We start from the raw sequence: 26,875 nt of genomic DNA, 5'->3' as shown, positions 1-26,875 counted from the left end.
AAAATGAGATACACCAAGCCAGGACATAAAAGGCAAAAGGAAGACGTTCTATAAATACATTAGAAGCGAAAGACAAAGGAAAGCACTGGTCCACTACTTAGCAGAGAAGGAGGGCTAGTAACAGACAACAAAAAGAAGGCAGGCATGTTTAATGTTTGTTTCTGTCTTCACTAAGAAGGCTAACTGTGACCAGATGCTTAACACAAATAATATTAACAACCGGGGGAAAGAACACAAGGCAAAATAGGGAAAGAACAGGTTCAAGAATATTTAGATAAATTATATTTAAGCTGGCAGGGCCTGACAAAATTCCCCTAGGGTACTTAAGGAACCAGCTGAAACAACCTCAGAACCATTAGCAATTATCTCCAAGAACTCAGAGATCTCAGGTGAGGTCTCAAAGGACTGGAGAAGGGCAATATAATGCCTATCTTTAAAAAAGGGAACAAATGGGACCTAGGGAATTATTGACCGTCAGCCTAACTTTGATACCTGGAAAGGTACGGGAACAAATGATCAATTAAGGTTATAAGTAAGGCTAAGATTTTGTCACAAATATTTTTAGTAAAAGTCACCAACAGGTCACAGAGCAATAAAGAAAAATTCAAGGGAGCCCATGACCCATCAGTGACTTTTACTAAAATTATCCATGACAAAATGGGGAGCTCATCTGTGGGGTCCCCACACTGCCTGCAGTGGGTAGGCAGCTGCAGAGGCCTGCTTGAAGCTCTGGGGGGCCCCTGCCACTTGTTGCCAGCCAGGAGCTCCAGGGAGGCCCTGCTGCCCACGGCAGCTGGGAGCTATAGGGTATCCCCACCAGGCTGCAGGTGTACCCCGCAGCTCCTGGCTGCTGCCCAGGGTGGTGTGGGGGGACCCTGCAGCTCCCGGCTACCATAGAGGTTGCTAGATGGATTGGCTGGATGGATGGCTGGGTGGCTGGCTCCCGGCTACCATAGAGGTTGTCATGGATTCCGTGACTTCCACAACCTCCGTGGAAAAAAAATCAGAGTCCTAGTAATAAGCAATAGCCAACATGGATTTCTCAAAAACAAAATTATGCCAAACCTATCTAATTTCTGACAGCCTTACTGGCCTAATTAATGGGAGGAAGCAGTAAACATGACAACTTGATTTTAATACGACTTTTGACATAGTCCCACAACCTAGGGAAATGTGTTTTTGATTAAATTACTATAAGGTTGGTGCACAACTGGTTGGAAAACTATACTCAGAGTAGTGTTTGTTCGCTGTCAAACTGGGATGATGTATCCAGTGTGGTGCTGCAGGGACTATCCTGGGTCTGGTATTATTGGACATTTTCATTAATGACTTGGATAATGGAGTGGAGAGCATGCTCAAAATCTGCAGAAGACACTAAGCTGGAAGATGTTACATGCACTTTGGAGGACAAGATTGGCTGTTACATGCACTTGGGAGGACACTCAAAATAACCCTGACGAATTGAAAATTGGTCTGAAATCAACAGGATGAAATGCAAGACAGACAAGTGCAAAGCACTACAGTTAGGAAGGAGAAAATCAAACCCACAAATACAAAATAGGGAATAACTGGGTAGGTGGCAGTACAGCTGAAAAGGATCTAGGGGTTAGAGTGCATCACAAACTGAGATTCAATGTGATGCAGATGCAAAAAAGGCTAACATTCTGGGGTGTATTAACAGGAGTGTTGCATATAAGACACAGAGGGTAACTGTTCAATTCTACTTGCCACTGGTGAGACCTCAGCTGGAGTACCATGTCCAATTCTCAGCACCACACTAAGAAACATGTGGACAAGCTGGAGAGAGTCCAGAGGAGAGCAACAAAAATAAGAAAAGGTTTAGAAAACCTGACCTATCAGGAAAGGTTAAAACTGGGCATGTTTACTCTTGAGAACAGAAGACCAAGAAAGAACCAGACGAGAGTCTTTAAATATGTTAAGGGCTCTTATAAAGAGGATGATGATCACTGTTCTCCACGTCCACTGAAGGTAGGACAAATAGTAAGATTAATCTGCAACAAGGGAGGTTTAGATTAGATATTAGGAAAAAATGTCTAACTAGAAAGGATAATTAAGTGCTGGAATAGGTTTTTAACAGGGGTTGTGGAATTCCCCTCATTGGGTGGACAAACAGCTGTCAGGACAGGGCTAGGTTTACTTGGCCCTGCTTTAGTGCAGGGAGGTGGACTAAATGACCTCTCAAGGTCTGTTCCAGCCCTGCATTGCTATTATTCTATGATCTTTTGGCTTGAGTGATCATGCCCAGTAATACCAGTTTCATCTCAGCCAGATCAGTCAACCAGATGATTCCATCTGCACCCAGGAATCAGTTATGTTACATTATAAAGTACAAAATTCCCAGCCGGAGAAAATTTGTTATTTGGCTACAGCCCTGATTTATATAGCACCTCAGCAAACTTTGCATCTAGCACATTGCACAGTTGGTGGTTCTAAATTAAATATTATGGAGAAAAAGAAAATAGCTTCCCTGCAGTTGTACTATTAGCCATGTGACAAACCTCAGGACTTCTCCCTTAAACAGTGCTTTCCACATTCACATTGATTTATAATTTTCATTCACACCCTGATGAAGTACTGGCAATCTCATTTTTAGTTGAGAAATGGAGGTACAAAGGCTACTGCCTGCTCCCAGAGAGAGACCATGTCAGAGCTTCCATTAGCACTATGAACATTGGAATTGCCATAGTAGATCAAATCTCTGGTCCATCTAGTTTAGTATCTGGTCTCCAACAGTGGCCAGCATCAGATGCTACAGAGGAAAGTATAAGAAACCTTTTAAGTCACCAGAAGTTTGTCTTAAACCCTGAAGCAAGAGGCCATGGGCTTGTCTACGCTTACCGAGGGATCAACGTATGGTGATCGATGCATCAGCATTTGATTTAGTGGGTCTAGTGAAGACCCGCTAAATTGACCACTGAGCGCTCTCCCATCGACTCCCGTACTCCACCTGAACGAGCAGTGCAAGGGAGTTGACAGGAGAGCGTCTCCAGATGACACAGCATAGTGTGCACCCCTTGGTAAGTAGATCTAAGTATGTTGACTTCAGCTATGTTATTTACATAGCTGAAGTTGTGTAACTTAGATCAATCTCTCCCTGTAGTGTAGACAAGGCCCTAGAGTTCCTGGCACTGGTCTTGCACATGATGAAACAAGGTATAGGTGTGAGACTCAGACACGGTATTAATCATTAGAAAGGGTGGAGTAATTTAAATAAGTTATTTATTCTGATGGTTTAAATAATCATTTTAATGTTGTTTAGCATTCATACTTTTTATTTCCCTAAAGGTTCAGTCTCATTGATTAGTATAACCATTAAAATATTGATTTGCAGCTAAATGTAGCCTTTATGCTAAATTTGGTACATCTTTGCCAACCTATAGGATGTACTATATCTGTACACATTTATTCAGATTAATGTCGACTTTTTTTTTTGTTAAGAAATGCATCATTCACCATCTTCTCTCAATTAGGATGACCACACTCAGTAGATTATAAGCTTTGTAATGATACCTTACAAGAGACCAGATGCATGAAGCATATTCCAGTTACATTCTATTCACACATTAGCTATTTTCATAAAACCATATGGAGTGCAATGTCACAGTGTCTATACTACAGGGAGTATACCATCAGAGCTGTATTGGGCTATGTCTACACGACCGTGGTAAGTCGACCTATGATATGCAACTCCAGCTACGTTATTTACGTAGCTGGAGTTGATGTAGCTGAGGTCGAGTTACCACGAGGTCTACACGGGGACTTACCTTACTCTTCTCATTGGAGGTAGAGTACAGGGGTCGACTGGAGAGTGATCTGCTGTTGATTTGGCAGGTCTTCACTAGACCTACTAAATCGACTGCTGGTTGATTGATCTCAGAGCATCGATCCCAGTTGTAGTGTAGACCTGCCCTTTGAACAGTTCCCTAGCATAGCTGCAGCTTACACTGACAGAAGAAGTTTTTCTGTTGGTGTAGGAATACCACCTCCCAGAACAATATTAGTGACATCAGTGGAAGCCCTCTTCTGTCAGCATAGCTGCGTGTATGCTGGGGGTTACGTCAGCATAACTACACTGGTTAGGAGTGTGATTTCTTCAAACCTCTGACCAACATAGCTATACCCATATAACTTTTAAGTGTAGACCGAGCCTTAAATTTGACCTCCCTTCTCTCTGTAGTGAAACTGAAGCAAAGTGATTGTTAGGGAAGTATATTACAATTTCAATATTTTTATTTATTCCGGGAGTATCTACGTCTTTGGTTAACAGAGGCATCAACAGAGCACTGACTGCACTCATGTTAAAAGATTCAGGTTCATTTAATTAATTTTAGATTTTTCATCTTAGTTTCAGTATTTTTTACTATAATTTATTTAAATAATTTGAATTAAGCTTTAACCTTAACATAGGCTGTCAATTTCGAGTTAAATTTTAGGTAGGTAGGTTTATTTTTAAAAGGAATCATAGAATATCAAGGTTGGAAGGGACCTCAGGAGGTCATCTAGTCCAACCCACTGCTCAAAGCAGGACCAATCCCCAATTTTTGCCCCAGATCCCTAAATGGCCCCCTCAAAGATTGAACTCACAACCCTGGGTTTAGCAGGCCAATGCTCAAACCACTGAGCTATAAATCAAAACCTCTGATTTAAATAAAAATCCCATTTTTATATGTATTTTTCAAATAATCTATTTTTACCCACCCTGTCATTAGCCCTTAATTAAATTCTCGTTCCCACAATGAGCACAGATCAAGAATATTCATGGGATCAGTTATACTATTCAGTTCTTTGCACCACCTGGTGAATTTCATTTGTAAGTGCAATCTGAATTACCATAGATCTTAGCTAGAGGGACTGGCTACACACTCACCTCATTCTTAAAAGCTATCAACAGGAGACATCATCTATTAAGGCCCATTCAGTCAAACTGGACAGTCTCTACGTAAAAGAATAAATGGACACAAATCAGATGTCAAGAACAACAACATTCATAAACCAGTCGGAGAACACTTCAGTGTCTCTGGTCACTCGATATCAGACCTAAAGGTCGCAATATTAAAACAAAAAGACTTAAAAAACAGACTCCAACGAGAGACTGCTGAATTGGAATTTGAAAACTGGATACAATTAACTTAGGCTTGAATAGAGACTGGGAATGGATGTGTCATTACACAAAGTAAAACTATTTCCCCATGTTTATTCCCTCCTCCCCCCACTCTCCTCAGACGTTCCTGTTAACTGCTGGAAATGGCCCACCTTGATTATCACTACAAAAGGTTTTCTTCCCCCCCCCCCCGCTCTCCTGCTGGTAATAGCTCATCTTAAGTGATCACTCTCCTTAAAGTGTGTATAACACCCATTTTTTCACGTTCTGTGTGTATATAAATCTCCTCACTGTATTTTCCACAGTATGCATCCGATGAAGTGAGCTGTAGCTCACAAAAGCTTATTCTCAAATAAATTGGTTAGTCTCTAAGGTGCCACTAGTACTCCTTTTCTTTTTGCGAATACAGACTAACACGGCTACTACTCTGGGGCCCAAAATTTTTGGGCCCCTGTATATTACGTTTGCTGTGGCCCCACTGCCTCCCATTTCACCCCAGTTACAGACATTTGGGGAGCCCCCCAACCTCAAGGCCCCAGTACAATTTTCCCTACTTTCCTCCCGCTCTTGTCAACCCCGCATCGACTACTATAACTTGTATTTTACAGTCTCCACAAAAAACAAAGCTATTAAACATGGCAACACGAGCCACCTATATTACACACAGGTCACCAAATACATGAGCAGCCCTCAGGAAATGAGCAATCCTTAATCTGCCTTGGGGTTTAAGCAGGGAAACACAGACACAGCCAGCCAAACAGAGCTAAATTTCAAATACTGGGAATTTATGGAATCCACATTTCTCTCCAGCCAACCCCAAGAGATACAGGGTAAGGAGCAGGAGCAAAGGGAAGCCTTTGCCTCTCCCCTCGTAGCAGGAAAGATGCTGGAATTGGGGAAGAACAGGCAATACTGGCCTGCCCACTCATCCCCTCCCCATTACTCTCACAGGGGGACAAGCATGGAGGGGAATGAGAAGAGTCAGATAAGAGGAAACCTTAACAAGGCAGAAAAAACATTCCTCACATAAAGCACCAACAGCCCCAAACATGTGTCCATGTCTGACACCTTGACCCCTCAATGACAAAAGGCCTCACAGCACACACACAAAACAGGGACTTGCATATATGCAAAATCCCCACATACTTTATGTAGCTGTTAAAGCTGCCAGCTCACTCACCCAGTCTTCAAAACTATCAACTATGTATTGTCAGTGCTGAATCCCATGTGCACTAATTGCAGCAGCAGCATAAACTACACAATACCAACTTCAACTGGGCATTGATTGTTGCTATTCATTTTAAATTCAATGAACTCCTAATGTCAATGTTTTTCAAACTGTTTCACTCCACTACAGAATTCAGCAACATGGGAACCTAGTACAGAATTGATGTGCTGACCGTTTCCCAGTACATGGGGCTTTGAAGAAAGGAAGTGAAAACATATTGCTAGAAATGGGAACCTGGAATTTTCCAAATACGCTCAGTGTTGGCCTCACTCTGCTCCCACTGAAATCAAAGGGAGCTTTTCTATGGACCCAACAGTCTTGTAAAAAGCAGCTCTATTGAAGTGTAACAAAATCCACATCCAAGATGGGAGTGAATTTGGTGTTTGTGAAAGTGAAGAAACAGGAGTGAGAGAGACATACTGTAGGCAGATGATGTGCAAGTGTTCTCATCCCCCTCAATCACAGTCTATATCAGCCCTGATACTCTAGTCCTGGGCCTCTGCTTAGCAGACTGATTTGTGTAAAACTATGTGGAGCTAAGAATAAGGTTTAATGTGCAAACAATGTTATACTAATGGCTTTGAGCACAGAACTGTGCATTGGTGTAGTTATTTTGATTACATCAGCACCCAAAGTGTGCTAGACACTTTCCAAACAGAGGGTAGGACAGTTCTTGTCCAAAAAAGAAAAGTACCTAACAAATTAGCTTCAGGACATAAAGATCTAAACATGGTAGTGGCCAAACTCAATAACTTGGATCTGTGTAAGAACACACTGGAGAAGCACCTGAGGCTGCAAGACTAGAACTTAAAATACTCCAGCAAATAAGGTTTATTAATTGAAGATTTCCCTCAAATTACTTTATGTTTCAAGCCATCCCCCCAACATACCTGCTACCACCACATCTCTTGGCAGAGAATGCTGCTCTTTCCTTCTGTTCTCTGATCTGCTAAATAGAATAACTCCCAATGACTTGCATTTCATCCCTAGGTTTACTACAATGGGTGCATTTTCATTCTAACAGAATTCAATGTAACTTGGAATAGATTTCTGTGTGATGAATTCTGATTACTCCAGCAACTGAAGCTTATATAACTGATCTGCCTTTCCAGAAAGGTAGCATTAATCAACAAGACTCCCACGTAATCACACAGCATTTGCAGTCAGACTCAGTACATACACAGCGGTCAAGCCTCATATATAGTGGTAAGAAATGGCAAGGCCAAGATATTTCAAGCGATCACTTCTTGAACAAATGCTGCACCATTACAAATCCATGGATTAAAGAGTAGAGGTTGGAAGGGAAGCAAGAGGATTCAGAGTTGTGAATTGCAGGTCAGACAAGCTTGGGCTCAAACAAAGAAGATAAAGTGATTTCAGTTATAAGATATCTACAAAGGAATTCAATTATGCAATTCAGAATACAGAACATCCTGCACTTATCTTAATAGTGACTCGATTAGCCTCTTTACTTATGTTCCAGTCTAATCAAATATTTACACCTAAGTAGATATGCTTTTCACAATTAAGATGCACAGCAAAATTTTCAAAAGTATCTTAGTCACCTAGTTTAAGTCCCATTGCATTTTTGTTCTTTTTTTAGTTCCTAAATTACGAAAAATGGGACTAGGCACTTGTGAAAATTTTGCCTGCAGTCTAGTCAGTCTCAAAATATACTATTTTGAAGGCAAACGTGTCCCATCAATATGTTCAAATTATCTGAGCTGGGTATTTGTTTAACTGAATAGTAAATAAGGCTATGAAATAAGTTTCTGCCAAATCTCCATTTTGTAACCATACAATACAGCACCACCTGGCAAAATTCTCTTTGCTGCAGCAAGTAATTATGACAAGCAGCTAAAGACTTTTTCCATTAACAATCATCAAAGCAAAGAGCTAGCAGGTAGATTTTATGCCTGGGCCGGTATTTTCGCAAGGCTAGCACAGCACATCAGAAACATCATTGTATTAACAGAGTCAGGGCGACTTCTGCCAGTGGGATAGTCATTTTTAACGTAAAATCTCATTTTGCATAATCCAGCATTTTAGACATCCGTTTTTAACATCTACGTTATTTGTTGACCCTGTCTGAGAGGAAAAGGTTTAACAAGTGTGTTCATATAATAACCAACAACTCTTTAAATTTAGAAATTTATTTTGTTTAATCCACAAGCTTTATATAGCTTTAGTTAAAAAAACAGAAAAACAGTGAAAACATGACAATATCCAAAGTTCAGGTCCTTCAGGCTTTCAAAGACATCATCTCTGAAAGTTACGTATACCATTAAGAAGAACTGCAACCAGACGAGAATCATGAATGGGGCCACAACATCTTTTCACAAACAAAATTTATGTAAGTGTGGAACTTCTCTGGGACTGTTGATAAGGAAACTGCCCTTTTTAAAAAAAGAACAAAAATACAAATGAAATTCCAGTGTTCCAAATCAACTTATTACATCAATATAAACCCACAGTGTCCTGGCAAACGACATGCTTTCATTTACGTACCATTCTAGATTTCTGTTCTTGATTCACTTTAATGGCAACTACACAGGTAACAATAGAGCAATTATGGCATTAAAATATCATATGTACTTCCCTTGCAATTGAAGTGGTTTCATATCTGGGCAAGCTTATAAATCACAAAGGTTAGTAGCAATATAAGTGGATAAAAAAAATGAAAACTTTATAAACATTTGTATAGGTTTTGGTACATTTTAAAGAAACTGAGGTTGCCAGTCATTTTTAAAACCCTTGACCCATCTTACTGCTTCTAAAAAGTTTCACTCTACATGAAATAATGTCAACTGTCAATGAAAGAATGTCACTAGTACACTGTGGATGCTTTTTGTAATGTAAATCCATGCCTTTTTTACATGGTGAACCTCAACCTAGCAATTATTACAACAAATGTTATATTCTAAAGCTCAAACACATTTTAGCAATTTGAAATTGAATTCTGAGTACAAACCAAATAAAATGTACATTATATCAAAGGTTTCAGCCTAAGATGGTGGGGACACTTGTGCCTTCCTCATCGACCTCAGTGCCTTCTCTCGCAGATGTTTTTCTAAATCATCCAGGTTATCTTCTGCTTCGCTCTCTGTCTCCTTAAAACAAAGATACAGAAGTGATTATTTCCGCAGACATGAAGAGCTAGACCAGGTAATAGCCATCCTGATACTGCAATATGGCAAATGTAAAATTGTGGGATGCAAAGTTGCTACATTTCTGGAAGGGTAGAATACAGGAAGACAAATCTTTTGATTAATGTGATATGCTGAGACCTTTGGGAGAAAACAGGAATGAGCGTGTGGTAAAATGGTGTCCCTATTAAAAAAAAGGTGGTTTACAATGGCTAGGCCATGAGTGCCCCCAGCTTCCCATTCTTCTTGCTGAAGTAACGGTGACTAGGAACAAAGTTTTAAAGGAGGGGTGGAGGAGAAAACAGGTGACCATCGGTTCTAAGGGGGAATCTCCTTAGAGCATTAGGTCCCACTGGGAGCGGGTGCCAGACAGGAGGATGTAAATTATACAGACCTTTGAGGAATCTGGCTGTGACAGGTGGGCAAACAACAAGAGCCCCTGGATGGGTAAGTGGAAAGCTGTGATAGTAGCCAAATGTACCCTACGAGCTGACAGACCTCTCGCTTTTAATTTTAGTATCTAGCCCACTATCTTGAGAAGCAGAACTTCCAAGGCTTGGGAAGATGGAAAGAGAGCCCCAAGAGTAAAAGCATTTCCCCTTCTGGAGTAAAGTTTTGTGGGTAACCAGGCTTTCTGCTGGACAAAAGGACTGACTAAACTGCATCTAAACAGGTCAATTCCACGGTTGAGAGCCATTCAGCAGCTACACAGAGGTTCAGAAAGGAAGGGTTGGGGTGGATGAGGGACCCCAAGTTGTGTGTCAATAGGTCCACAGGGGTGCCCCTCAGAGGTGGATGAGGTTTGAGTACTGCATCTGCCTAGGCCAGGCCAGTGCTGTAAGAATAGCTTTCGTTCTTTCCATACATAGCTTGGTAAGAGTTGTGAGGATTAATGATGCCTGTGGGTAAAGCATACAGTAGGGCACGAGGCCAAGGAGATATCCATGCATCTCCTATAGAACTGAGGCCATAATCTCCCCTTGAGCAAAACAGGTGACATTTCAGGGTGCTGAAGAGATCTACTTGTGGTAGACCCCAGGTCTGCAAGAGTTTGAGCTCCCATTCGCGGTCTTGCCAGAAAGCGTCAGCTTAGGAAGTCTGTGGTTGTAACAGATGCTTCTGTTAGGATGGGAAGCTCACTTGCAGAGAAATACACCTCAGGGCAGTGTCTGCAAAGACTGGTGCTTCACAGCGACATTCCGAAGCTGACAGCAGTTTGATACATGTGCCAGTATTTCCCTCCATGATAGACCAACCACTGATGTGGCTTTTTGATGGGAAATACTGTGCACAAGGACTAGGCTCTTGGTCTACCCTGGCACTTGATGTACATCTCTGCCCTATTGTCTATCGTTACCCTGACTAAGTGGCCTTGTATGTCTTGGTCATCTGTGAGCCGAACTGCAGCAATGAGATTAGGCCAGATAGCGTGGGAAATCTCTCAATGGGAAGGTAGGCTTTTGCTGCTGTGGAATCCAAAACAGCTCCTGTGAAGTTTATCTTAGCAATTGGAACAAGTTTAATGCCTTTGTTGTAGCTGTCTGGACCTTGGTATGATTCACCCGGATCAACATGTTGCCCAAATCTGGGGATACTGAGATCCCCCACTGACGGATAGGAGCTGCCACTACCGAAAGGACCTTTCCCAACACCCTTGGAGATATGGTGAAGAAGAATACTGAGAACTCAATACCGAGTGCTTCTGAAGGGAAGAACTCAGTATTGATAGTGGTCTGTTCCTATTACAAAGCACAGGAAGCGCTTGTCCAATGAGTGGATGGCTACATGAAAGAAGGTGTCTTGTAGGTCAAGGGTAACAAACCAGTCTCCTGGATCAACGGGTGGAAGAACTGGAACTAATGTCACCATTCTGAAGTGTTAAAAAAATAGTAGTTAAAGTTCCTGAGGTTGAGGATCAGTCTCCACCCTCCATCTCCCTTGGAAACCAAGTAACTGGAATAGAATCCTTTCCCGATGAACTCTGCTGGAACCAGCTGTACTGCCCCAGAAGTGGGGGAGGGGGGTGGGGATGCGGGGTGGAAGAGGACACAGAACCTTTTGCCTTAAGAGCTTTTTATGAGAGAGGTCCCTGAAGAGGGATAGGGAGGAACAGAGTGGAAATGGACAGAGTAACCCACTCTGGGAACTTCCAGTATCCACTTGTCTGAGGTAAGGGGACAGTCAGTCAATCTCCAAAGTGGGGGGAGATTGCACAATGCGGAAATCCAGTGAACTGGGATGATTTATGCCCTTGGCCAATGTGTCAAAAGTGCTTTTTAGAAGGAGGGAGCCAATTAAGAAGAAGGGGTCAGTAGTCTTTCTGCAGCTTGCTCCTTCTCCTGAAGGCCTCCTCAGATATAGGGAAGGTGGATTGCTGATGATATTGGAATGGCCTGGATCTCTGGGCAGGCTGTAAACAAAGTTCTCTTTTTATTGCAGGCACGTAAAGAATCCCAGTGAATGCAACGTAGCCCTGGAATCCCTGAGAGTGTGGAGAGAGGAGTCCATATGATCACTGAAGAGCCTGGGTCCTTCAAAGGGGCGATCCTTGACTGTGCACTGTACTTCTCTTGGAAGACCTAAGGGCTGGAGCCAGGATACTCTTCTCATGATCACTGCCATGGCCATGGATCTCAACACTGTGTCTGCAGCATCTAGGGCAGCTTGGAGGGAGGCTTTTGTGACCAACTGCCCCCTGCAATGATGGACTGAAACTGGTCTCTCTGATCTTGTGGCACATATTCAGTTAAGTGTGTAAATATTGAATACATGGTAAACACGTCTTTCACCATCAAGGCCTGATAATTAGCAACACAAAACCGAAGAGCAGCTGATGAACAACTCTTCTGCCCAGTAAGTCCAGACTCTTGGATTCCTTGTCTATTGGAGAGGGTCTAAACTGAGCTTGTGGCAACTTCCATTGGCTGCATAAAACATTATGGAGTTATGGATTGGCGGGGCGAGGGGGGGTGGGGGGAGGAAGTGTTCCACCTCCTGCCTATATCTCCTAGTTCAGAGCACAAGATGTTGTTCTGCGCATGACCGTGAGCACTGCTTTGCAATCTCCAATCAAGAGCACACAGACGCATGCACATCCAATGGTGGAGTACCAATAGGTACATATACTTGAACTAGAGATGATCATTCAGAAACGTCAAAAGCAAAGGTTTTATACACTAGAAATTTTACCTAGGTTATGTACACTTTTGCGTACCATTTCTACTATAACGTCATACAAATATAGCATAGAATGTCTCTAGTTTGCTGCCTACAACTAACAAGCAGCCATGTCATACAGAAGGCTGAAATACAACAAAATAGATTTTTAGCAAAAATACAATTTCATTTGCCCCACGAGATTTACTATTTGCTTTGGATTTTTTAAAGGGACATTCAAACATAAGTGTGTATATTTACAATATGATTTTAACATGTCAGGTTGCTGAAACAAAAAATTATAAATACCCACTACTTATGCCATTTGCGTACTTTCCAGTTTTCTCTCAGTGTGGACAAGTCAATCCCGCATTCAGGATCTCAGTACTTCAAAACCTGAGTTTCAAACTTGGCATGAAATATTTATAATTGTAGCGAATATCGTTTGTAAAAACATTAGTGGAAAAATCTCTATTGGTCTGTAGATTTTTAGTTCTCTGTATATTTAACTTTAAAAAAATATGATCCAATTTAATAGTTACACTTAAAACAAAATAAAAGCTTGATGTTAGCTTGCCATGGATGTATTTCACTGTACAAAGTGGACTTTTTTTTTTTTTTAAAACCATTGCTCAAAAGTGTCACCTATTTACCGCTTTGTAGAAAGGAAAAGGCAATGTAGACAATGCTCATTAATAGCCTCTCAGAAGCAGAAAATAACCTTTGTTTTTAGGAGAGGATGATGGAAAGGAAGAGAAACAGAGGTAACTAGCCTCTAATTGGAGTTATTCCAGTGGCCTCTGCCATCCCAAGAAGGGAATATGCAGAGGTGACTTGAACTAAATTTTACAATTTAGCCAGTTGTAGCATAATTCAGGCCCTGCCTTCAAATATATTGGGCTTAGAACAGATATTGTCAAAATCATACATAAGTATCAATTACGTCTGTAAATATGTTCTTTCATTTCACTCTTTGGCTTTCGAAATCAGATTTATTTAGCCAACCTTTTTGGGCTCTGTCTCTGCTTCTGGGTCTTCCTGGGCTGATGAAGTAGCCGCTGAAGTAGCAGCAGCTGCTGCAGCAGCTGCAGCCTTCTCTTTCTTATGTTTTTTGTGTTTCTTGTGCTTTTTGTCCTTTTTATGCTTCTTATCCTTCTTTTTCTTCTTTTTCTTCCCACCACCTTCCTGATCAGAATTCTGTAATGAAAATAAATTCCTTATTTCACCGTTGGAGATACGTATGCCAGATTTGTGTATCGGGTGAGGATGCACAAATAAACCCTTTCTCTTTACAAAGATCATGTGGCCTGGACGTTAAGCACATTTGCTGCATAACGAGTGTGTCTACGGAACAGCTATTGCCATCCCATCATTTAAAAGGAATTGCATTTAAATACACTACTAGTAAATGAGCTAGAATTGTTTGAACATCATAAGCAAAACTAGGCAAGAGAAATATGCCACATGAGGAAAGTTCTGTAGGCATATTCCAATTAAGTACTACTTTTATTAAAAACATACCCTTGCAGGGGATGGACTCTGCGTAGGACTTTGAGCCTTTTTCACAGGTGGTGGCGACCAGTTAGTGGAGGGGGATCGAGACCGAGTAGGGGATGGAGGTGCTTGGTGTTTCTTAGGTGCTGGCTCAGGTGATCCTGACGCAGACCTGGATGAAGACACCCTTCTCACAGACTGTGGACTTGGTGTGGAAGCCCTTAAAAATAAAAAAGATTAACATTTAGGACTCCTTGTGCCTTATACAGTAAATGCAAACAAGGTAACTTAACTAACAATTATTATGTAACTAACCATGGTCACACAGGGTATTTCTACCCTGCAATTAGACACCAGTCTCTGGCCTGTACCAGCTGACTCTGGCTAAGGGGCTGTTCCATTGGGGTATAGATGTCTAGGCTCAGAGTCCCAGAGCCTGGACTCCAGCCCAAATGTCTACAGTGCAATTAAACAGCCCTTGAGGTTGAGTCAGCCGACACAGGCCAGCCGGTGGTGTTTAACTGCAGTGCAGACGTACCCTTTGAGTTACTGCTGATCTACAAATCTGTTCACATTAATCCCTTTACTGTGGAGCTAAATTCCATACATTTAGACTGGAATTCTTCATAAGAATGACAGTAAAAGGAAAATCCAAGATCTAACTAAGCACTGCAGACTGGCAAGCCAAAAAGATATTGTAGGTTTACTACAGATTAGTATCTTGGACAGACTATAGTGTTCTCCTGTTCATGAGTGGCTGTCCTCTCTTCACACCTGATAAAAATTCAAAATGGCACAGCTACTGTTTTATCACCAGTTAAGACAGGATTGCATTCAGCTATGTAATTTTCCTGAAAGAACTGATTAAGCCAGCACTGCCATACCTTCACTAGATGTTTAGGTAGAGATCTCCCACTATTAAAAGCTTGTCAAATATTCATTTAATAAGAATGTGACTTGGGTTAGCCCTGTTCCATAGTGAACTTTGATGCATAGTTCACTAGGCTCCAAACAAAGCTAAAAATCCCTTTGAAGTCTTATTTTGTAATCTGCTTTGGTTTCACCATTATCCGTGTTTGATGTTTGCCTCTATTCTGCCTTCCCACTACCACACTTTGTCAAAGATGAACTTCTGCAGTGCCTCTGAAGCTATTCCCAGCCACGAATTTTCATACGACAGGAAATGCCTCTAACAGTTATTTCAGAAAAGCCACATTATAGAAGTTGGCAGAATGAAAGCAGTACGTCAACAGGAACTAGACTAGCATGAAGACATAATACTGACACCCTTTGATTTTAGTGCAAACCCTTGCTTTATCTATTCCCATTTGCCTATAGCTATAAGTTAACAAGTCCCTTACTTTGTCTTTTTGGGTTCTGGGGTCCTTGACACTCTCCTGATGGGTCTAGTGCTTGGAGATGGAGACTGTCTCCGCTTGGGTGAAGATGAAGTTCCCCTTCGCAGAGGCGGTGGACTTGAAGAGGTATGTGAAGCTCTAGGCCGTGGAGATGGTGAATGCCGTTTGTTTTGTAGTGGGGATCGGGTTTCACGATTAGACCTGCTGGAAGGAGAACCTTTCCTATGCTTGGAAGATAGTGATGGGGAACGCCTCTTTGCCACAGGAGAACTTCTTTGTTTTGGTGGGGGAGAATGCGAGATTCTGCGCTTGGGTTGTGGAGAAGGTGATGCCCTTCGTTTTGGAAGGGGAGGGGGAGTTGCTGTTCTTCGCTTAGGAGGTGGGGAAGGAGAGTATCGTCTCTGTATTGGAGGAGAATATCGTCTGGGAGTAGGTGAGCGCCTGCGAGGAGGTGGTGATGGAGACCTACAAAACCAACAGAAAGAATTTGAGAAATCATGTATACAGGACAAAGTTCTCACACAAGTTAGCTGCCAATGGCTAAAGATACACACTTTGGCAAAGAAGAAAAGATTTTACATTGATGTGTTCCACTTTTAAAGTTCTTACAGCAATCTCAAGGAACTACAGCAGAGTATACCCTGTCCAATAGCCATTTCAATATGAGGTAAGTGAAGTGACTGCTTGCTACACTCGGCACTTACAATGGTTCAGTTGAACACATCCCCCACTGAAAATATTTCAGAAAACAAAATTATGATTTTAAATTTAAAAAAATGATTTCCCAACAAGAAACTTATCAGCAAAAGGCATCATTTCCATTAATCATGACATTTGTTTTTTATTGGACAGTGTTACAACTCTTGATTTTCAGAACTGTCCTTAGGGATTAATAAAAAGCAACAGTTACCTTCGGCGAGGCAATGAAGGTGATCTGCGCCGCCTTGGAGGAGGGGCAGGAGAAGGAGAGCGCCGTCTTCTGGCAGGTGGTGGTGATGGACTCCTCCTCCTCCTACTAGAGGAAACAGAAGAGTTGCTTTATTTAAAAAAAACAAACCTCATGCCAGATGCTTAATGTTTTCCCTGCCATGTCATCTCCACTACATAAAACTAAGCTGGTTCAGATACTTGTCTTCCAAATTAGATGTAAACACTATCAGACAGTGATTATGTCTAAGAGACAAAAAGGATACAGCAAAGTTGGTTTTCTCTGAGAGTATGGGATAGAGAAGCTATGAGGAGTCTTCCACCTTACCAGAGTTGTTTTCCAGGGAAAAGAAGTTATTAAAGCTCACTAGACCAAGGAGATATTTATCTTCCTAGTGGGGATATATCTTAAATGGCTGCCAACTTCAGAGACTTCAGGTACACAAACAGAAATTGATTCTAAGCAGATGTACTCTTTACCACTGGTAGATTTTAACACTTCAGCAAGAGCACAGGCTAAGAAAACCAGAGTTGGTGCTAAGATATTGCTATACTGCATTTAAAATATTCAGAGCACAAGGGGTCCAGACACTACTCCCACTGAAGACAAAGATTTGTAGTTAACTTATATGGGGAAATCTGGACCCATAGTGTTTCCCCAAAATGTCTGAAAAGCTCAACGGGTTTAAATTCTGTGAGGAAAACAAATGTAGCTTTTTAGTGACAAAAACATTAAATATCTTTTTTGCTTTTTAAAGGCTGCCCTGCACTTTTAATCAATAGGAGGAGTCTGCTAATTAATATTTAATTCCAAATAGCCTTGCTATATTTTTCCATAGCAAGAAACTAGATATTTGCAGCTCAGGATTGTTCCTCAAGAGCTAAACATGATTTTGTGAGCTGAAAAAATATGAAGTCATCTTCAAATATCACCGTAAGACCCACTAAAAATATTCAGCAATAATAGTTTTCATATTAAATGTATAAGGCAACAGACTAGGAGAAAATTTGTTACACATTGATATAGAAGGACTTAGCTGAATTTATTCTTTTGTAAAGTAAAGTACGCTGTCCTGAAATTCAAGTAAAACAACTGTTATATGCAACAGTTTGAAGACTGAGCACATTTATTACTGAATTTGTCAGAGTTTGAGGAAGTTGGTCACATTTCATCTGGCTCAAATTTAGCCAATCATATGTGGCACCTACGTTCCGGTTAGGTTTTAATCATTATAGATTATTCACACCAGTCATTAAATATTTATCTTATAGATCCAGCCTCTTAAGTTTAAAATTAGCACTTTTCCTAATAGTAGTGAGGCACCTACTCTTGTTTTCAGTTGACTTCAGATGGGCAGTCTAGTGGCAGAGACCATGATAGAATCTACTATTCTGGCCATGTCTTTGCCAAGTCATCACTGACTTTCTGCATTATGCTACACTCAGTCTAAAAATCAAGTTTCAAAGGAACTGCCTACAAAGCTACCTCTGAAAGGTAAGATTTGTGACAAAATGATGAAGCACTCAGCCTGTGAAATTTGCAGGAGCTGCTAACTTCAGTCCCACTACTAAACCAGATTGTTCCAGGACACACAGTGAAAATGCATGTAAAAGGGAGAGAAGACAGAGTGGGAATTTTAGAACCTCCATCTCCTCTTGGTATTTGAGGAGTTAAATAGCTTTATTTTTAAACATTGAGTTCCCCATTAGCCCATTTTATTTTCCTACCACAAAAGCAGCTGGTAGCAATGTGTGAAATATCTTCACATACTTACTGCTCACCTCTGTTTCAGAATTATATTTGAGGAATAAAAACACTCAAGTAAAATCTTGCCTGGAGAGCGTAACTTTGATAAATGTCATATACAGCAATGCAGTTAAGCTTCTAAGGCACAATATCAGGTTATTTCAACCAGCTACCCAAACTGTCATCTATGGACATAAGGCAGATCTGAAACAATTTCACTGTTAGAAGGAAAAGAGGCAATGAACAATTTGGATTTCTTGTCCCATTATCTTGCAATTTGAAATGTCTTCTGTGTGGGTGAAGCAGGAGAAAGGGCACCCATGCTCACCATCTGCTACAAAAGTACAGTGTTTCTAGAAAAACTTTAAATTTAATTTTAATTAATGGAGTCATTTCTAACCAACCTTTTAATCATTGGTGATTGCCACCTCTTTCCCATCTGCATCCTGACAGCAGTGGAGAAAAAAACAAAGTCAAAAATTCCATTTGCCAAAGATTTACTTCATGCAAAGATGAACATGTTTGCACAAGATTCAAAGTAATTCTCAACACTTGAGCAGAAGTCAAATTAATCTCCTTGCATTAGATTGAAAAAAACCCTCCTGTAAGGACCTGGTCCAAAGCCCCAATAGATTTTGGATCAGGTCCAATAATCTCACAAAAAAATCTAGTGCTGGTATCAAGGAGTTCACTTTCACCTCTAAAATCTAAATTCTGGTGCACAGACCATCTTCTATGGTGTTTGCATAGCACTTGGACAAGGGTAATCCCAACTGATTCTGCTGGGGGCCTGTAGGCAATAATGTAATGCGAATTAAGAGATGAGAAGTTAGTCCATTTGTAAGTTATATATTTTGTCACTGTTAAATACATCAGTTGTGCTGAGCAGAAGAAAGTACTTACCGAGGGGAAGAGTCCTTTTGTCGTTTCCGTGGAGAAGGTGATGGACTATGCGAGTGTCGTCTGCGCCTACCCACTTCACCATTCTTCACATTTGATCTTTTTGGTCGCTCCTCTTCAGAGGAAGATGAAGAACCAGAGTCTATAAATACAAAATAATTATTTCTTAAACAGAAATAAGAGCGTCTAGAATAACTGCTTCAAAACACAACTTTAAATTGGTGTAAGTTTGTGTGTATATAAAACCTGAATTTCAGGTACATGTTGCAGAACCAACACAAGATATGCAGCTGCAAAATACTGAACAAATTTAGCTGGAGGACAAACAGAGATGCTAACTTCAACAGCATTAATAAAAGCCCCGAATCAATTATATGCAGCAACAGAACTGCAAGAGCAATTCTGACCAGCAAAATAATTTACAAGGTGAAGTGTGAAACCAGAAGCAAAACTGAGTATGTGCAGAAATATTCCAAGTAATTTACAAGTAAAGAGGCACTGAACAGGAGAAGAGAAATGTTGTAACATTCTTTTCAGCTCCTATGAGATTTGTTGACAATTCTGGGCTAGCTAGTTATGCCCCAGAATGCACGATTCTAAAGTAAGTATCAGAAAATGAGCAGTTGCAAAGACAGAGGTCATCTGCCCACAGGAAAATGCTGGGTTTTACACTATAGTAAAATGCTTTAAAATTGTGCCAACTTTTCAAGAGATAAATACTATAACAAATGTATAGTACCAACTCCCAAAATTCTACTTGCCTTCTCCTTGGAGTATTTTTTGATCAGTGAACAAAAGATTTTCATTATGGTAAGTGTGATTAATTTTGCCATAGCATTGTAGGATACATCAATGAAACGTGTAAAACTAAGCACAATTTGAATTTAGCAGTACAAAAGTAGCCAATATGTTAAACATATTTAATTATGCAAGTAAAATATCTTATTAGAATTACAAAATTACTACTGTACCAGATGAAGACTGCTGGTTTTGCCTTCTGTACTGACGTCTCTGTTGCACAGAATCTGCTGCAGCCATTTTTCCACCTTTGTCTTCTTCTGAAAGATATGCACAATTAAGGAACATTTAATTTTTATGTTTGTCCCTTCAGTCACTTCATGTTACTTTATGAATACAGACAGTTTGTGAAGCAGTGTTAAAATTGATCAGGTGTTCTATTTAAAAAATGTTGTGCTACATCTTTAATTAAAAAGGCATCCTCTCTTTGGAGTATGCATTTTGGCTATGGTTTTCAAAGAAGCATACGGGAAAGAGTTAATGTAAGTGGGATGCTTTATGTCCTCTATACACATCTCTCTGAAAACCTGACCTCCAATATTGCTATCAAAGCCACTGGATCTCAAGAAACACACTGGATAAGTGTGCCCCTTGTTTGTTTTCATACCATTTAAAGGAAAGCTATTGTAAATGACCAACTCACCTGATTCAGACAATTCTACTTTTCTAGGTTTTGGCGCTGGTGAGGGAGACTCTCTTTTTTCAATACTCTTATGTTTAGGTGCTAAAAGACAAAAGTTAGCAGACAAATCTAAGAAAAAGTTGAATATGATTGTAAATTAAATTTAATAAGATCTTGCACACATTGTTATCCATACAAAACAAGTGAAAGCTTTTCATGAATGATGTCAGTTTACATCTGCTTCATATGAATTTTTGTAGTATACTTTTTAGACTTCAGCTTCCTGGCAGATTTTTCTATACAGAAAAGAATGTTGCACTTTTAGATAATATTTGGCTGGTATACTGCTATTTTACTTTGAAATTATAGTACGTAAACTGAGTAGAAATGTTGGTTTTTTGTTTTTTTTTCTAACCACAGAAGGTTACGAAAAATACAGTCTTAAAATTGTATGATAATTTAATTCCTACTAATTCCATGAAGGTACATGTTTCCTGAAAAGCCAGTAACATACATTTAATAAACTTATTTTAATAAACTATTCAATTCTACTATGATACAACTGAAATGTAGTACAGAAAAGAAGTGAGAGCATACAATTTATGGTTTATTAAAAATTTCAATTTTAAAAACCAGAGATTAAAGTTCAGGGCTGACTACAGTTGGAGATGTACTTACTTTTGAATTATATTTTAACTGCCTAAACTTTTTCCTATGTCTGAAAATTGTTTGATATCCCAAGCCCACAATTGTACCATCCCTCTGGAACAGAAATTTGATACCATAACCACTTGAAAAGAGAAAACTGCAGCTTGATTCTTTGAAGTGATTTAAGTAAAACTGAGTGAAGAGAAATATGCAGTGACAATTAAAAACCTTGCCTACTGCCTCAAACGCAAACACATGAATCAAATCTAGATCTTCACAGAGTAGGAAAAACTAATTTAGAAACAAGCCTCAAAACATTGCAGAAAAAATCTTACACCAGTTGTTACCAATTAGTATTTGCCTTAAAGTATTAGATTTCATAACAACTAAGATCTTCCTATTCTTACAATGAAACATTGCAGGGAGGTCAACTCAGCACTATGGGATTTTTTTTTTTGAATGTCAACTACTATAATCTTTATTTTTTTGTTGCTGACATTTAAGTGATTTGTACTATGAATCTCTATATTGTTAATATTTAAGACCAGATTTAATAAAATGTCCATTCAACAACTTCCGTACTTTGAAAAGGCAAAAGTTTTGAGGCAGTCCTGCCATTAGTTATATACTCTTTGCTAGCTACGAGATGGTAAAGGTTAAAATAGATAAAGCGATTGGGGGAAAGCACACATTTAGGGGACTATACCTGAGGCTCTCCCTGGAGAAATAGAACCACGGACTTTTCTTCCACGATTTGACTGCTGAGGTGTCGGAGACCTGCGTGGCTTTGGAGGCGAACTTGCTGGTGGGGAAGGCCTGTGCCTCCGCCTAGGAGGGCTGGCAGAAGGAGACAGTTTACGTGTTTTGCGAGGAGGACTGGATACAATTCTTTTAGGTGGTTTTTTTGGCGGTGATCGAGAGCGTGAAGAGGAGGAAGAAGAGCTGCTTCCAGATAAAGATGCCGATGACCGTCTTCTCCTGCAGATACAAAGTTAACATTAATTGGGTCTGATTAAGCACAGTTCATTCGGCAAGCATATCTATAGAACTATATACAGTAGCACTTCCAAAAAACTGGCATACTTTAGCCTAAAACGCTTTAGTATTTCATACAAGAGGAGACTAACACAAATTAACGTTTCAATTATTTTCAAACTATAACTGAACAATTTGTCTGAAATGTTACCTTTTGTTTTCCTTTTTTAGATTATAAAATATTACTAACTCTAAAGGATCCAAGAAAATGACTTGTGGTTGTTGTGTGCGCGTACGTGTGTTTGTGTTTGAGTTGTTTAGTATTTAGATGGTTAAGAGAATTTTTCACCCTACAGAACCTTGTTTACTGAACCTCAAAAAGGATCTATTAAAAAGACTGGTGGCAGAAATGAACCTTTGAGGAACAAAAATTTTATACCAGGAGGCTGCAAATTCCACAAATATCAGACATGTAACAATTCTGAAAACATCTTAGCAATATTTTGTATGATTTTTAAGCTTGTCTTTACTTTATAAACTTAAAGAGGGCCTCTAGAATTCTGCTGCAAAATTTGTGGTAAATTCTGTTGCAATTGTGTACCTGCAGAATCCACCTTTGGCTGCAGAATTCCTGAGAACCTGGAAAAAAGAAACCCTAACTTGAGTGAGATAAATATTTGCTAAAAGGGAGTTCTTACGTATCTTGCCAAAATACACTTTTGACACTTTTCACAGTATTTTGTCTCAAAAATGAATTTTTACAAACCTCAAAAAAAGTTACCATGCAGTTATAGTAAGTCTCAAACACCCAAAAGTATTATAGCCCCTTTTTTCTTGTGAAAGCTGTCCCAAGTTTCCTATTTCAACAGTGCACTGAAGTCACATGGTCTCTGACATGCACTTTCTCCTCAGCCACCAAAACTGTTTAAATGATGGCAAAGATGTAAGTTCCCAAGCAAAAACCACCACAAAAGGACAAACTTCTAAAACAAAGTTTAAAAAGCCAGCCTTAATTTGTAAAGTCATGACATAACCAATGCCACCACTGTCCACTAAAGAAAGTGCCAGAATAACAAATTGAGCAATTAACACAAACCATCACCATTTATGAATGTTAGAAAACATCCATTAGAGGTACTTTAAAACAATTTATGACCTTTTGATACTATATCAGACACCTGATTCTGGAACAGAAGTTATTAGCTTCAAAAAGAAAGCGTTAAGTAATATAGCAATACTCCTGCCAATCCGAAGGGCTTTATTTCCCTGCTCTTAAGGGACATAGGCATAAAACAAGACAAAGCAACTTTTAAATCACTTAGGCTATGTCTACACGACTGCGGTAAGTCGACCTATGCTATGCCTTAGGTCGAGTTACCACAGGGTCTACGCTGCAGGGGGTCGACTCCCATCGACTTACCTTACTCTTCTCATTGGGGGTAGAGTACAGGGGTCGACTGGGGAGCAATCTGCAGTCCATCTGGCGGGTCTTTACTAGACCCACTAAATCAACCCCCAGTGGATCCATCTCAGAGTGTCGATCTCCACTGTAGTGTAGACCTGCCCTTAGTTTGTATACTATACACTATCAAAGTCACCTATGGTTAAGTTACCTTTGATACTACCATCACTCTTCATAACTATTTTTCAAGTTAACTTTAAAAGTTTTTAAAACCTTGTGATGTCTTTCAAATATGAGCAGTTTAATATTTACCAAAAAGGAATCTTACCGCCTCAGAGGGGATCTACTTCTTCTGTGTCTGGGTGGGGGAGGCATGCGCCTTGGAGGACTCCTTCTCCTAGGAGATGGTCGTCGTCTTGGGCTTGGCCGCCTTCTAGGGGAGTAAGACCTGTCACAATCAATCAATGAAAATTCGAAGAATGAACAGCGACCTCCTAAATTTCACAGGATGGAGGTAGATTTAGTCACCAGAAACCAAGTGATAAAGCTGCTTTGTAGCAAGTATATTCACACTAAATTAGCATTTCTGTTGTATTGGAACGTGTTACCATTAAACTACAAGCAAACAAGATTCCAAATCAATCAAAACCTCTGTACTAATCCATACCAAAAAAAAAATTTAAATCTAAACTTCTAAGTGTTTTCAGGACCAAACCTAGCTCTCAAAGGAGGTTGTGGGGAATCACTTGGAGCTGTCAAATACCGTATTCAGGATTCAGTACCCTCTCCCAGCCCAACTGCCATTCATATCAAGCATTTTCCCCAGATGAGGTAGAAGATGAAGATAATAAACATGCTTAGGTGGTGTTTTCCACTCTTCTTCTCCCCTCCCTCTTACTCGGCCTAACCCACTGCAGGCTCATCTCTGACTGAGGAGAATTATTACTGTACAGAGTGGTACTAATGCCTTGGCCTTTATCTCACACCATATAATTAGGTCCCCCCCAGAATTTCCTATGTACACAGTTAATTGAGTGTTTTATGGCTCTGAATGGCCACTTCAGAGCAGATCATTCAGTTCCTGGCCTTTATCCTCAAGATAAAGTAAAAACTCATCTTCTTACCTTGACCGTGATCTATGACGCCTTCTTGGTCTAGAATGAGAAGGGGAATGTGAGCGAGACCTTGACCTTGATTTGGAACGGGATGGTGATCTTTGACGAGTCTTCTCTTTTTCTTTCTCTCTCTCTTTCTTTGAATTTCGTTCTGGGGAAGTTTCTTTAGTATCTGGTACAGGTTCAGGTTTGGGAACTTTCAGTATATCACTGTTAAAGTTAAAAAAAACCTTAAAATATAAGCATATCCCATCTGTAGCTACCTGGATTATATTTTAGAAAGAACCTATGACACTAAAAAAAGATAGTGAGTAACACCTGATTAAGGTGTTCATAGCTTCAAATCCTATTAAAATTCTACTCATGGTCAAAAGATTTAGGTCTTCATCTTCCTGTAACAGATAATTAAAAGTATACTGAATAGGCCATATGTTAACTTTCCATAGATTGACCTGACAATGCAGAATAGTGGAAATTATTAATCAAGTAGGACCAGTGAAAAATTGATTTGTCAAAAGTTCCAGTCTGCCATTATTTAAGATAATGCTGAGGCTGTCCAATTCCAAGTGCTGAATCATTACTTTAGGAAGTGTTCTGCCTTTATCCAGTCTGAAGTCAGAAGCTGGTGCTTGCGAAGTTCTCAACAAATACAGGGAAATTTAAGCCAAACCAGCCTTAATATGCATTTCTTAATGAAACTAAACTTAACACTGCCAAAGGAAAGGACTTAACTAGAGTGATGCAACAAAAAAGTATTCGTGAAACATCAGTATGCACTCAGATTTACGCTAATTTCTCTATGTGGAAATATGTTTTATTGAAGTCCATGGTGACACATGTAAAGAAATCTGCCAGGCAAAAAAATAGTAGCACATTTTTTCAGAAGAAAGTGGGGCTGCTTTCTATAAAGCTCTAATAGCACCAGGAATTAAAATAACTCCATTACACTAAAGGGAATGATAATTCTCTATAATAAAAGTTAATTTCAAGGGGGAAAAGAAATCAACCCTAATACTTGCCTAGTTGATGTTGCCTCTTGAATCAAAGTTTCCTTTGCCTGCACCGAAGGCTCTGGCTCTGGAGTCTCCTCTTTCTTTTCTGGTGCAGGAGTAACACTACGGCTCTTGGTTCTGTGACGAGGAGATCGAGAGTGGCTACGCTTTCTCTCTCTTCTGACAGGAGATGATCTCCTTCTAGGGGAAGGAGACCTTGACTTGCGTCTAGGAAAGAGACAATTGCTGTTCAAATAATTTACTATGTTAGGAGCATATTTAAAAAACTAAAGCCATAGATATTTACAGCCAAGAAACTTCATCTAAAAAAATCAGACATCTTTTTTCCCCACTGCTAACTGGGAAAGGTAAAAAACAAAGGTAGAGCTATTTTAGATTTTTCTAAAGAACCCATCAGTTAGCAAAACTTGCTTCAGACTTCAGGACTGTCATTAACAATTCTAGGGAAACTGTTTGGTAATTCAACATAATGTTTGCCTTCGATAAACTAAAATTAGCCACCACCTGTACACTAAACTGTTATAGCTGCACAAACAAGAAAAGCTTACCAAACTAAATCTAAAATAATGCTTATACTAGCATAAACACTTTCACAAGATGGTAAATTTCTGAGCTATCTGCTCGAACCGCAGGAAAATCTTTTGTGCTCTCAATGTAATACATTTACCATTACAAGCAATGCCTGTTCCCTTATATACCACTAGTTTTTTATCTGCCATTAATATTCAGTAACAAGCTAAACTTGCCCCCTAAAAAGAATTCTGTAGGGTCCATTCCAAAGTTTGCTGAATCTTTAGAAATCTCCACTGTCCTGAAGACCAACAGGAATTGTAAGCACATATTTACATTAAGAGTGTATTAGTAATACCTTCTTGGGCTTCTGGATCTGTCCCTTTTTTCTCTGCTGTCTTTGTCCTCTTTGTCCCTCTTGTCCTTGTCTTCATCTTGTTTCTTCATAGAAGCCAACTTTTCTTGCTCAATCTAAAACACAGTACATTGTGTATTTAAATCAGAAGCATAATCAGACACAAATTAGTGTAAAAAAAAAAATCTTCCTATCTTAATGTCCAAGGAGTAATGAAAGGACTTTTTCACAAGTCCTGATAAACAATATGGACACAAGTCAAAGAAAAATAAAATCAGCTAAAACTGCCTTGTCTACTCACAAACATACAAATACAGAACGTTAGGCACCATTTATGTTGACCTAGAAATTCAGCATGA

The 26,875-nt window shown here is 39.8% G+C and overlaps 1 protein-coding gene across 12 annotated transcripts in view; it reads right to left on the bottom strand.

Annotated features, from left to right (window-relative positions):
• Positions 1–8,487: 8,487 nt before the first annotated feature.
• SRRM1 (serine and arginine repetitive matrix 1) overlaps positions 8,488–26,875 on the bottom strand; it is a 27,519-nt gene continuing 9,131 nt past the window's right edge. For 2 of the 12 annotated variants that reach the window (XM_073317381.1, XM_073317393.1), the window contains 14 exons: positions 26,520–26,632; positions 25,658–25,876; positions 24,648–24,848; positions 23,852–23,971; positions 21,853–22,124; positions 20,520–20,600; positions 20,050–20,136; positions 19,082–19,220; positions 18,583–18,624; positions 16,415–16,519; positions 15,508–15,969; positions 14,174–14,366; positions 13,658–13,849; positions 8,488–9,460 (listed from right to left, as the gene is read on the bottom strand). In XM_073317381.1, the coding sequence (XP_073173482.1) occupies positions 9,356–9,460; positions 13,658–13,849; positions 14,174–14,366; positions 15,508–15,969; positions 16,415–16,519; positions 18,583–18,624; positions 19,082–19,220; positions 20,050–20,136; positions 20,520–20,600; positions 21,853–22,124; positions 23,852–23,971; positions 24,648–24,848; positions 25,658–25,876; positions 26,520–26,632 (2,331 nt within the window). In that variant the 3' untranslated portion in view covers positions 8,488–9,355. The remainder of the gene's footprint in view (positions 9,461–13,657; positions 13,850–14,173; positions 14,367–15,507; positions 15,970–16,414; positions 16,520–18,582; positions 18,625–19,081; positions 19,221–20,049; positions 20,137–20,519; positions 20,601–21,852; positions 22,125–23,851; positions 23,972–24,647; positions 24,849–25,657; positions 25,877–26,519; positions 26,633–26,875) is intronic. The other 10 variants (XM_073317382.2, XM_073317383.2, XM_073317384.2 and 7 more) reach the window with 10 other exon arrangements.

Source organism: Lepidochelys kempii, chromosome 19, assembly GCF_965140285.1.
Source record: "Lepidochelys kempii isolate rLepKem1 chromosome 19, rLepKem1.hap1, whole genome shotgun sequence".
NCBI lineage: Eukaryota > Metazoa > Chordata > Testudines > Cheloniidae > Lepidochelys > Lepidochelys kempii.
Note: the sequence above shows the minus strand (reverse complement) of the source record. Positions and strands in the feature narration are given on the sequence as shown.